Raw genomic sequence first — 12,727 nt, forward strand, 5'->3', positions numbered from 1 at the left:
TGTACCTGCCTCAGCTGCCTCCTCTGCCAGCACGTTCCATATACCACTACAAAAAAGTTTCCCCTTGGCTTCCTATTAAATCTTTCTCCCCTCACCTTAAATCTATGTGCACCTCTTCGTAAAGCTGAGCACATCCATAGCACTGCTGCCCAATCCAAACTCACACAGAGATCCATTTGCCTATATTGAGTCTCAGTTCGGCAATAATTCCCAATTGGCAAAAAAGGTTTGCATCCTTGATTTCAAATCCCTCTATGCTGCACCTTGTCACCTCTACCCTCTCCCAGCCCAACCATCAAAAGCCTGTGGTGACAGAAATGGAAGCAAGAACCAGGAGTGCCAAATAAAAGCTGCTCATAATACAAAAGCCATACCTGTACGTTTTCGCGAAGGTCCATTGCTTCACGTAAGGGCTGCGTAGCTACTCGAAACACCTCATCGATGACTTTGATCCCCACGGTTTTGGTTGAGGTATATTCTCTCGCTTTTTTGCCCTTGCGGACAGAGAGCCCCCTTTTCTGCGACTTCCCCCCACCTCGTCGATTGCTGACAGCCACGTGTATAAATAGGGTTGAGTGTGGGAGAAACTCTCCTGTCAAGGACTGAAGGGGCACATGTCTGTATCCTGCCTGCAGGCATTCAAAGGGGATGGTGTACTGCGCAATGAACTCGTCGCCAATGTAGTCATCATCAAGGACTACGAAACGCAAGAGGGCAAGCTCGGGCAGATTAATTTGAAACTCAAAGCTCTCATCAAAGATGGGATTGTCATCGTGCTGAGTTACCGTCTTAGTCCTTTGTTCTGAGCAGTCAGCTGGAATCCCGTGAATCTCCACATACACGTAAGGTTCCACAACATCTCCCTTGGCTGCAGAGCCTTTGGGCTTGGGCAGGTTTTGACCACTAATGATTTTAATGTGAAGCAACTGGGCTGAGACTCCTGGCAAAGAATCCTTCGCATTAGCACTGAAGTAGGACACCTCTTCCCTCATGATGGCAGGACGGAGTACATACCCGCAGTTTCCATTCTGTCGAAACCAGCCAATGTTGAGGTCCATCATCAGACCATGAGTCTGATAGTTCATAGCCACCATTTGGCATCCGCACTTCCAGAAGTCCTGAGGATTCATATTACTGGCATCGATTCTCATGGAGCTTGGGTATATCCGGGACAAGAACTTTTTATTATATATCACAAAGTCCTCTGGGTATTCATTGGCGATCCTGCTCGCCACCACCTCATTAAATGAGCAAATTTCCCAGTATTTCTGATTTCGCCTGGAAACATCAAAGTCCCGAAACTGCACAGACTTGCAGTAACTCACCAGGTCAGAGAGCTCTTTTGAAAGCCTCAGCTTTCTTTCCAGGGGTGCGTTCAATTGGTCAGCGCCGTCTTCAGCCAAGCCTTGGCACATTTCGATGCCTTCATCCTCATCACTCACATCTGCTTCAGAATCAGAGCAGTTCCCAGGCAACTTCTTTCCCTTAAGGAGAATCCTCCCCTTGAGTTGGTCTGGAGATGGGAGGTAATTGTCCTCGGGGTTCGGAGGGTCCACGTGTAACCTGTCCCCCAGAATCTTCTTCATGTGTTGAGCCATCACTTTCTGCTGTTTGACTGAACATCGCGTCACCAAGCACAGAATCAATGGGTGCTGCGAGGCTACAAAAGCGTACTGATTGATAACATCAATAATAGTCCGAAAGGGTATTTGCACGGTCATCAAACTGCCAGCATAAATCAAAGGCTCATTATCTGGGCCTTCCCAAACCACGAGTTCAATGCTACGGCATCCCATTTTCAGAGCTCGGATGTACCCATTAATGTCCGAGGAACCCCAGAAATGGTCCTCCAGCAGACAAGCGTTATGGGATGAATTAATGTAGTAATGAGACAGAGGCTGTGTCATGTCCTGACACACGTTTTCATGTTGCAGATCGAAGAGATGGCACTCGAGGGATAGAAGGTAGTTGGTAAAGCCGTCTATCGAAAGGAAACCTTTCTCCTGGCCTTCTTGCGACGGCTCATACTTGCGAATGGTTTCCAAACACATCTCTTCCGTCAGCCCCTCCATCCCTTGCTCTGCATCCAGAAACAGCATAAGGTCCTTGCAGTCAAGGAATTCTTTATTACTGGAGAACTGCACGAGCAGGAAATATATCTCGGACCGTGTGCAGAGTTCACAGTAAGCCTCGGTGAAGATCTCCAGGGTGACCTCCGTTCCCAGTTTGTCCTTTGCCTTCTGCAGTTCTTTAAATTTCAGCTCGACTTTTGTCGTCTTCATTCCAGGACTCAACCCTTTGATAAGTTGGACGGCCCGGGTCAGTGGGATGTGGCCATGAGTACCAACATCCGCTGCGTGGAACATCGATTCCAACCAGGACAACCGCAAGCTGTTCTGGCTCGACTCGATCACGGGAAGTGTATCCTTTCCGTATGAAACCAGGTACCTCAGTCCCATAACCCAAGTGTTCACAATATCCGCAGAGCTAGCCACCAAATCCAATGATTCATAGTTCTCTCCGTAAATAATTGAGAAAGCGCATTCGTTGGAAAATTGGTCTGAAACCCCATTGTTGCGGAGCATGGGAGTCTTTTTTCCCAACCTCACCTCTTTGATGGACTTTATGTCAATTTTTGCTTTGTCAGAGTCCTTTTTCGAGGGCTCCCATCTCAGTGACCTCATGTCAGAATCAAGGATAAAATAGCGGTTGTACACTCTGGAGTTGGAACGAACCTTCTTCATCTCGCATCCCTCCAGCATGAAGGAGATGCAGGCTGCCGTGCTGCTAATTTTGCGGTCGCTGGGCATGCTGCTGAAAGAGACCGTCTTCTTCCTGTCTCGCCTTTGTCGTGATCCATCCTGAAAGAAACAAACAAATGTATGTAAAGCGATCATTACGTTCAGTCTGTTCAGTTTAGTTTATTGTCACGTGTACCGAGGTACAGTGAAAAGCTTCTGTTGCTTGCTAACTGGTCAGCAGAAAGGCAATGCATGACTACAATCGATCCATTTAGACTCTATAGATACATGATGAGGCAATACCATTTGGATAAGGGAGTAACGTTTAGCAATTATTTGTCAGCAGCTTTCATAAGAAGGCTACGCTGAACGAGGCAAATGCATATAAGAAATTAAATAAAATCATTTGCCATCTTTAAATTAATTCATTTGCCCTCCTTTACTGTCACCATTTGTTATCCTAAAGCAGTTCTCCTTTTTTAAGGGGAAGATGGAATTATATTTATGGCTGGACTCTAAAGATGCATTTTTTGCCTTTTGTAATAAATATATGGTTGGCTCATTCTAAAATGTAATGAGTTTCCAGCTACCCTTCCTCGAATGCTATTTGTCATTGACATGGCATTCACATCCTATCCAAACAGATTTCCCACAGAAAATTGGAAGTCGTATATAATCATTATTTGACAAAAACGGGCTCTAATAGGTGTCGGTGAAGCCCAGTACACTATACCAATCCATTACTCACTCAAACTGCATCAGCAATGTTGCATGTGCGGCAGTCAGCCAAGGAAATAAATTTGCGTTTTTTCCTGTGAAATGCCCTGACCTGAAATATCTTTTGCAGTATTAAAACATATATAAACCGCCCAAGCAGTGGCTGGGCTTTAAATTGCTTTCAGCTGAATGCAGAAATAAACCCTCACAAAAAAATGGGAGAGAGGATTAGGATAATCCCGAGAATGAGAGGATTCATTCATCATCTTTTTACAGACCCATGAAGATCTCTTGACAAAATAACCCATTCTCAGTCAAATTTACCCTTCTGCAGATCTCTGCCTATTTCCGTAAGCCTATGATCTCCGACAAGCCTGCTGATGAGCAGATGGTGCTAAGATAACTTCTCGTAAATTATCAACATCTTCTAATCTGGTTTGAATGAAATGCATCGAGTCGTTCCCTGGGGGAAGCCAATCGGACTGATGTTCGGTGGTGGGATAAGCCCTTCCATATCTGCAGCTAAAATTAGAGCTTGCTGCAATAACGATTATCTTTTAGTTTTAATATTATACCTTATCTCCTTAATATGAATGACTGAGTAATTCATTTGTAGAATAATGCATTTGGAACAAAAAACTGCATCTTTTATAAATTGGTTTTCATGATGTCACTGCATTCTGAAGAGGCTTCAGGACGATTATGCCCCAGGGATAAAATGATGAGCCGATGTGGATTCTTCAGTCTGAAGAAGGGTCTCGGCCCGAAACATCACCCATCCATGAACTCCAGAAATGTTGCCTGACCCGCCGAGTTATTCCAGCACTTTTGCCCTTTCCTGTTCTCAGTAGCCTGACCGATGAAGGCAAACGTGCCAAATGCTTTCTTCACCACCCTCACTAACTGTGACACCACTTTCATGGAGTTATTTACCTGCACCACTTTGTCGTTCTGTTCCATAACACTTCTCAGCGTCCTACCATTTACTGCAAAACCCATGTAAACATTATACTTGTACAGAAGATGAATTGGGTGGGGCCTGGAACAGAAATAAGGAATGCACAATGATATTGTGGGAATTAATAGAAGATCAATTATTTCAGCTGTGTAAATATGAATGTATTCAGGGCCAAAATTGTATTAAATCTCTCTTGAGTAGCCTGGCTGTGCTTTCCACATTGTCCATTGTCTCCACCATTGTGCCTATTTTTGGTTACTATTGTGAACTAACTTGTTTATACTAGTAACAGATGTTTTCCTGTGATCCTCCTAAGTCTGCTATCTTCAGCAACAGAGACCTGCTCAATTTGCACCAACTTCCTGGTTTCATGCCTGTGACGTGCAGGTACTTGAAAGCCCCAGTGCTGGTTCCAGCCAGACGCCGCCAACGATAACCTTCGTTTAACAGCTTGAGGTGAAAGGTGAGGCGTGCAACTCAATAGCACTTAAAAGATGACAAGATTACATTTTACTCGTAGAACATTTCTTAGTGCAATCTTGAAATGATCAGTACGTCAGATAAAAATCAGTCAGGAAAGTGACTACAAAGTTTGAATTAAAGGCTGTGGACAGTTCATAGAGCAGACCTACACATTGCACTACACTATATTAAACTGTGATTTACTGATAAAACACAAATAACCGTGTTCACTATATATGTTCACTCTTCTTTATGGCTGCTTTGAAACTCTGAAGCAGCTTAGTGACCGAAGTATTGTTCAGACATCAGGAATCTTATTCATTGACATGTCAAACTCGTCATTCACCACAACCAGTGGGAGATCATTAAATACACATGGTTTTTGTTTCATCAGTCCCAATTGGCGCTGAGAAATAATTTTATTGCAAAGGTTTTTTTCCAATACTATGGCTCCTATGAACTGAAAGGTGACATTATTAATGAAGTGTATTGTTAGAACATCACAGGATTAACAATTCCCTTTTGGTAACTCGGGTACTCTGTGGACATCTCTGGTCCCTTAATTAGTTTCAGATGCTTCAATTTAATCCCTGTCAAAATTCTGACGTTCTTTTCAATTGAGGAAAAATTCTCACATATCTAAATCAATACACAATATGAAAAGTGCATCTGATTTATTGCTGGACTTCAAAATAATTCATTTTCGCTGAACCTCAGAGACACCTCATATTGTTTCTACATGGTTCAGTCCCCAAGGAGTTCTGCTTCACTGGCACGACACGGAGTCATTATAGAGCTGAATACATGTCCCAGAGTTTCTTAGGCGTACCCCCTCCGACATCCCAAACAAATGTAACAGATTTAATTACGCTCAAACATAGAGTGGTGAGTAACAATCAGGAAAGGAAATGAAATAGTCAACCATGCTTGGAACTATGAAGTACAAGCTCCAGGAAGACACGATCAAACTAAAGAGTTCTCATCAAGACACATCGTGAACTTTGCATCCAGTTACAGTCACCGAGACACAGGGGAAACAATTAGGCACATCAGAGGAGAGTCCCAAGTGGCGGGAGCTTGGAGCTATTTTATTTGATAGACTGGTGAAGCTTGCCTGTGTTCTGAAAGGAACTGGGTAGTGATATTATCAGGATATCCACATTTAAATGAAAAAGGATTTAGGAGATTATTTCAAAATAAACTATCAAAGGTAACAGGATAGGGGTGGGGGGGGGAAGGTGTTCACACTGGCTGAATTTATGACACTTGGATGGAAGCATGTGCTCAAAGAGAATGTTCGGCTTGGATTAACCTTGATCGTGAGCAGTCGGTGCTACTGTCTCCTGTCAAACATTACACTGAAGGAAAACTGACCCTCCCAGTTTGAGTAAAAACACCTTTGACACTATTCAAAGAAATGCTAGGGAATGCTCCCAAAACAGTGGCCTATTCTGATCCAGGAATCCGAGCCCTTCCATTCTCCCGTCTGCACATTAATACAAATGCATGTACGCAAAGTACACGAACACACAGGGAATATCATGATTCAGCCTTGTTCCTGCATCATTAAACAAACTTGTCATCAGATACCCTGCCAGCTTTAACAAGCTAAACATAGCCCAGAAGCTCAGTCAGGGAGGATTCCGACATGCCTTCAATAATCGAGGAAAAAGGTCAGAAGAATCACTTGTGGCACTTACTAACCGCACATCCAAAAATAATTCAATATACTATTACATTCACTATTACATTTCAGCAATGTACTCTGGCCTTATATTTTACAGAAATAAACTGTCCCCAATCTTGTTAATGATTCAACCCATATTTTCTGGAGTTTACATTCAGAGAATAGGACTGAAAGTGTTGGAAGATCTACCTGGAATCTGGCAGTATTTTTTACCTGCCCTGCACATATGCACTGTGAATTCTGACCTGGTTTAGTTTAGTTTAGTTTCGAGATACAGCGCAGAAACAGGTCCTTCTGCCCTCCAAGCCCGCTCCGACCAGCAATCGCCCCCCCACATTAATATTACCCCACACACACTAGGGGCAATTTTACATTTATACCAAGCCAATTAGCCTACAAACCTGTATGTCTTTGGAGTGTGGAAGGAAATCGGAGCAACCTGGGGAGGTCACGGGGAGAATGTACAAACTCCGTACAGACAGGGCCCGTAGTCAGGATCGAACCCGGGTCTCTGGCGCTGTAAGGCAGCAACTCTGCTGTTGCGCCACCGTGCCGCCCATGCATGATTGATCTCTGCGCTCATGAACAAACATGCTGCATCTGTTACCTGTACCATTGCAGTCCCTGCCTCAACCAGAAGGAAGGAGAAGGTAGGAGTAGCACAGGGGAGCTCAAGTCAAGTCGGGTTGAGTTTATTACCAGATGCACAATACGGGTACAATGAAAATCTTGCTTGCAGACGCATCAACAGACTCATTGACTCAGAACACACGGACACATAAATTACATGTAAAAGGTTCTGCAATACAGAAAAAAGTGCGCAAAAAAGCAAGACATTGGTAAAACATACAAAGTGTGCTGAAGTACTTCACTGTGCCAAACAGCATTCCTGGAGAACATGGATAGGTGACGTTTTGGGTTGGGAGGAAGGGTCCTGACCAGAAACGTCACCTGTTCATGTTCTCTAGAGATGCTGCCTGACCTGCTGAATTTACTCAGCACTTTGTGTCTTTTTCTTTACACTAATGTCAGCAGTTCCTTGTAGCTATGTTCACACATTAGTAAGATTGAAAGATGGTGTTTCAGAGAGCCACCTTTTGCTGCAGACGCAGGCAGATTGTTGCTGCAAGGAACTTCAGGACATTTTTTTCGAAACTAATTACAAATCTGCCATTTTATCAGCTGGCACCTAGTTGCTGCAGACCTTCGAAAGGACACTGAGGTACTCCAGGACAATTTATAAGCCTGATTTGGACACCCTGTGCGTAGGAGAGAGGGTCGGGCTGAAGATGTCCTGGTTGGGTTGCTCCTGGGCCTGGCCAAGCTGGCCATCCGCGGAGTCACGGCGCCAGACGGTGGAGGGCTCTACCCGAACCAGCTGCCTGCCCCTTTTCCGGGGTTACGTCCGTGCCCGGGTGGGATTAGAAAGGGAATACGCCCTGTCTGTGGGCACCCTGAGGGAGTTTCGGGACCGCTGGGCTCCGCAGGGTGTTGAATGTATCCTCAATAAGGATTGTATCATAGTTGTATAGTAGTTTATTACGGATACATGTTTGTATTGTATTATGGTGGTGGGTTCTGGTTTGTTTTATTGTAGTGTAAATATTATTTTTAATAATTGAATACATTTTGTTAAAATTAAAAAAATAAAAAAAAATAAAAAAAATTATAAGCCTGCTTCTTGCAGGTGTGGGCATGCCACAGGTCAAGTGGGCAGCAATGTCAACAAGCAATGTCACTACAACGTAACTGCCTGGTTGTCTATCCTATAGGTTGTGGGTACAAAAGGAGTGGGAAAAGCTTTGCAAAATCCATGCCATCAAAATCCTAACGATTTAATTAATTTTGTCATAAAACTGCCAGTCTCCCTGAAAGAAATAACTCTGCTATGAGATGCCACTGTATTTGAATTCCATTTCCCTTCTCCATGCTTGTCCCATTCCGACTGCCAAATATTCTCTTTAAAGTGTAATTAAATTCTCTTGCAAATATAAAGAGACTCTTAAAGGGCACAGAAGCTGTAAAAGTATACGAGAAGCAAGTCTGAGACAAAAAATAACCCAATCCACTGGAATGTTTGCCTCGAATGAAAGGTACAGAGAAATCACTTCACAGGAAAAGGTATCAAATCAGACCTTCTCACAGGAAGCTCAAAGTTTACTTATTTCTTCTGCAACTTAGAAGTTTGGCTGAGAATGCTACAAGGAAATCTAAATTAAAGTTTAATTTTATCTCTTTCAAAACCTGCAGAAAGCAGAGGAGTATTAATTCAGGTAGAGTGCAAAAGTCCTTTATTCCCCTGAGCCTGATGTTAAAGCAGGCACAGATTCTAATTGCAACCTCTCTGCTCTTGCTATAATCGATCTGCAATCACCATGTATCAACAAAAAAACAACTTCTGCACATTTCTTAATATGGTTCCTTCCACTCAAGAACACGGGCCCTCAGGACCTTTCATGCTAAATAATTAAAAATAAATCTACTGTTTGGATCTAAGAGTCACAAGTATCTCCTTTAACGCCAGTGTCCAATCAATCCATACTCCTCCCCAATTACCGCACCTTAGCTCTCACACATTGAGCCACACTATTTCACGATCCTCTCCTTGAATTTGTCCAAAGTTGGTTAGAGCAGCCTCCCCCCCCCCCATCTCAATTGGCACCCCAACCTCTAATACATTAAATTCTCACCTTCAATTTTCCCATGGCTCATCGTCACACCTTATTGTGAGTTCCTTCATCCTCCAAGTACCTGACACACTGGCCCACCTTTCAAATTCCTAATTTTTTCCTCTTCTGGTTTTACACATTACCTCCTATTCCCATCTCCTCCTCTTTATTACCAGTCTTAGACCCGAATCACCAACTCTGTTTCTCCTTCCGCAAATGCTGCCTAGCCTGCCAAATATATCCACCAGGTCCTGTTTTTTATTTCAGATTCCCAGCATTGGTTGTATTGTGCTTATTGGATTTCAAATTCAGTTTTCTTCCACATCACGGCACCAGTGGGAGTTGCCCCTCCTGTTGTTCTGGTCACAGGGAAAACAGAGAAGGGAAAAGCTCGCACTTAATGAGTAGGAAGGACCTGCAGATGCTGGTCCACACTGAAGATGGACACAAAATGCTGGAGAAAACTCAGCAGGTCAGGCAGCATCTCTGGAGAAAAGGAATAGGTGACATTTCGGGTCGAGACCTTTCTTCAGACTGAGAGTCGGGGGAGAGGGAAACTGGAAGTATGAAAAGGTACAGAACAAATCGGAGCCGGCACTGATGGCCAAAGATGGAGCCCACAATGGTCCATTGTTGGCTGTGGAAGGGGTGATATCGAAGGGCTACGAACAGTGAAACTAGAAAGACAACTAGGGTGAGGGAGGGACAGAGAGAGAAGGAATGTGAGGGTTATTTGAAATTAGAGAAGTCAATAATCATACCGTTGGGTTGTAAGCTACCCATGCAGAATATGAGGTGCTGTTCCTCCAGCTTGCCTGGCCTCACTCTGACAGTGGAGGAGGCCCAGGACAAAAAGGTCAGAATGGGAATGGGAAGGGGAGTTAAAGTGTTTGGTAATGCGTGCAGTTGGTGCAGCACATCTTGTAAATCATAAATATTGTCATGACAACGTGCGGGTCAAGAGTGCAATTAAAATGAACCAAATTAGTCATCTTGCTCACGAGCCATATAAACAGCAGTACTGTGATTGTTATGCAGCATTTAGACTGATAGTCAAACTAGCCTTTCAAATTTGGCACCGTTCTATTAAATAAGAAATCAATTAAATGTCTGTTGTAGAGATCACCTCAGCATCATTTCTCAATAGTCAAGAGTCAAGAGTGCTTAATTGTCATATGGTCATAAGGTCATAAGGAATAGGAGCAGATTTAGGCCATTCGGCCCATCAAGTCTACTCTGCCATTCAATCATGGCTGATGTATCTCTCCCTCCTAACCCCATTCTCCTGCCTTCTCCCCATAACCTCCGACTCCTGTACTAATCAAGAATCTATCTATTTCTGCCTTAAAAATATCCCTCCACAGCCTTCTGTGGCAAATAATTCCCCAGATTCATCACCCTCTGACTAAATAAAATTCTCTTCACCTCCTTCCTAAAAGAATGTCCTTTAATTCTGAGGCTATGACCTCTAGTCCTAGACTCTCCCAATAGTGGAAACATTCTCTCCACATCCATTCTATCTACGCCTTTCACTATTCTGTATGTTTCAATGTGGCCCCCCCCCCTCATTCTTCTAAACTCCAGGGAGTACAGGCCCAGCGCTGACAAATGCTCATCATCGGTTAACCTACTCATAACCCACTCATACATCTGTACCGACAACGGAACAATGAAATTCTTCCTTACAGCAGCATAAACACAATACCCGCCTGTAAACACAATACTCATAGACAATATATAATAAGCAAAAGCAAATCAATAAATTAAAAGCCCCAACTCCAGCTATGCTGACTGGTCACCTTTGGCATCTATCCCGCTAAACTGCTGAAGCCGGTGCTAAAATCACAAATAACCTGAGGCTCAGCCGCCAATGACTGTCAGTGGTGAAATTTAGGAATCATATTGGACAGATTAAATAGAAACACGTGGAGCTGAAGAGCAGGGTTTACAAAAAATATAACATAAGTTAAAACTTAAAAAAGCACGATGAGTGTGAACACTTTGTGAGAGTGACTGTGGGCAGTGTGTCTGCTGCTGCTGACCCCGGGCTTCGTAACCAAAGGCAGCCCAGGTCAAGCGATGGAAGTGGTTACACTGAGAGCCAATTGAAGTAAATGAGTCATTTGTCACCACTGCCCTCCCCCCGCACTCACCGAGCCTTGTTTACACTGGGCACGTTGCTATGATTCAGCGACTGATTCGCGAGAAATGCAATGGCACAATGCAAGTATAAAAAATGGGCAAAACGAACAGTTCTGTGGGCAATCTGTGAGATCCTGGCAGACGGCAAGGAAAGTTCTTTCCTCCCCTGTGTGCTGAATAAACGCTGAATTCATGCTTCTCTAATTTATGCCTTGGAGCTAATTTCTCGTAAGAATTCCCCCTTTGTAATTGATTAAATTATTCTGCCGAGGACAAGTGAAGTACTGTGAGCAATTCCCATGGATTTTAGTCTTTGCAAGACAGTGACAGGAGTGATGAGAAACCAGGGCTGGTTATTATCAAGTTGCCTGGGAAAAAAAAACATCTTTCGATACTATTATCACTTGGCCTCCTCTCAGATATCAGTGAAGTATGATCGTTTCTCTAGCTATCAAACCCAATATCCAGCAATACATTCCACATCATTTACCCCTGATCTATTTTTTTTTATGTTTGGAGAATATTTTAGAATTTCCAACAATTCATTCGGCAGACAAAAGCAAAATCCTTCAGATGTGAATCTGAATTTAAAAGAATACTCTGAGAATATTACAATGAACCCTGTTGAGAAGCAATCGAGCCAAAGCATGAAGGTTTTTTTCTCACAAAAAGTTTTATCTATCATAAAGACTGACTCCATGAGTTTCTGATTTTATTTGGTATCGGTATTTATTTGTTATTGCCAGTGTACTGAGATACAGTGGAGAACATTGTTTTGTGTACTAATCCAGGCGAATCACACCGTACAGGAGTACCTCAAGTATGGCAGCTCAGACTTCCTTCCGTAAGGCACTCGGTGCACCGTGCCGACATGTGAATCCTTCTTTTAACTTTATAAATGTTAATCAGACGTGATGCAATGCTGACAAGAGTACAATGAAGGCTTTAGTACGATTTAGCTGGGAGCCATCAGAAGGTCAGGCAGCATGCTTATTTCTGTTTCCCATCATCTGCATTGGTTTTGGTACAATGAAGTTCATCTATGGACAGCAGATTCAAGCACCTTTACATGTGTCATCCATCGTCTGCTCCCTGCTCTGCTAATTCAGTCCCTGCCAACAACAAAACGCACAATGGCAACCCATCCAGCAACTCTCAAACCACAGAGCAAGAGCAAAAGGCGTGTGGGTGCAAGTTCTCCTCCACCTTATTGATCTTCCTCCATTGTCACTGAGTCACTAACCTGGGACCCCCAAACCAACCATAGCTTTAAGGTGAGAGGGTTTTTTTTGGTTTTGTTTTACATTAGAGGGTGGCAAGTGTCTGGAACGTGCTGCCAAGGGTGGAGGCA

The 12,727-nt window shown here is 43.5% G+C and overlaps 1 protein-coding gene across 1 annotated transcript in view; it reads right to left on the reverse strand.

Annotated features, from left to right (window-relative positions):
- Positions 1-12,727, reverse strand: part of plcl5 (phospholipase C like 5) — a 133,118-nt gene that overhangs the window by 40,449 nt on the left and 79,942 nt on the right. The window contains exon 2 of the mRNA XM_055657133.1: positions 375-2,861. Coding sequence (XP_055513108.1) covers positions 375-2,861 — 2,487 coding nt within the window. The remainder of the gene's footprint in view (positions 1-374; positions 2,862-12,727) is intronic.

Source organism: Leucoraja erinacea, chromosome 27 (assembly GCF_028641065.1).
Source record: "Leucoraja erinacea ecotype New England chromosome 27, Leri_hhj_1, whole genome shotgun sequence".
Classification (NCBI taxonomy): Eukaryota; Metazoa; Chordata; class Chondrichthyes; order Rajiformes; family Rajidae; genus Leucoraja; species Leucoraja erinaceus.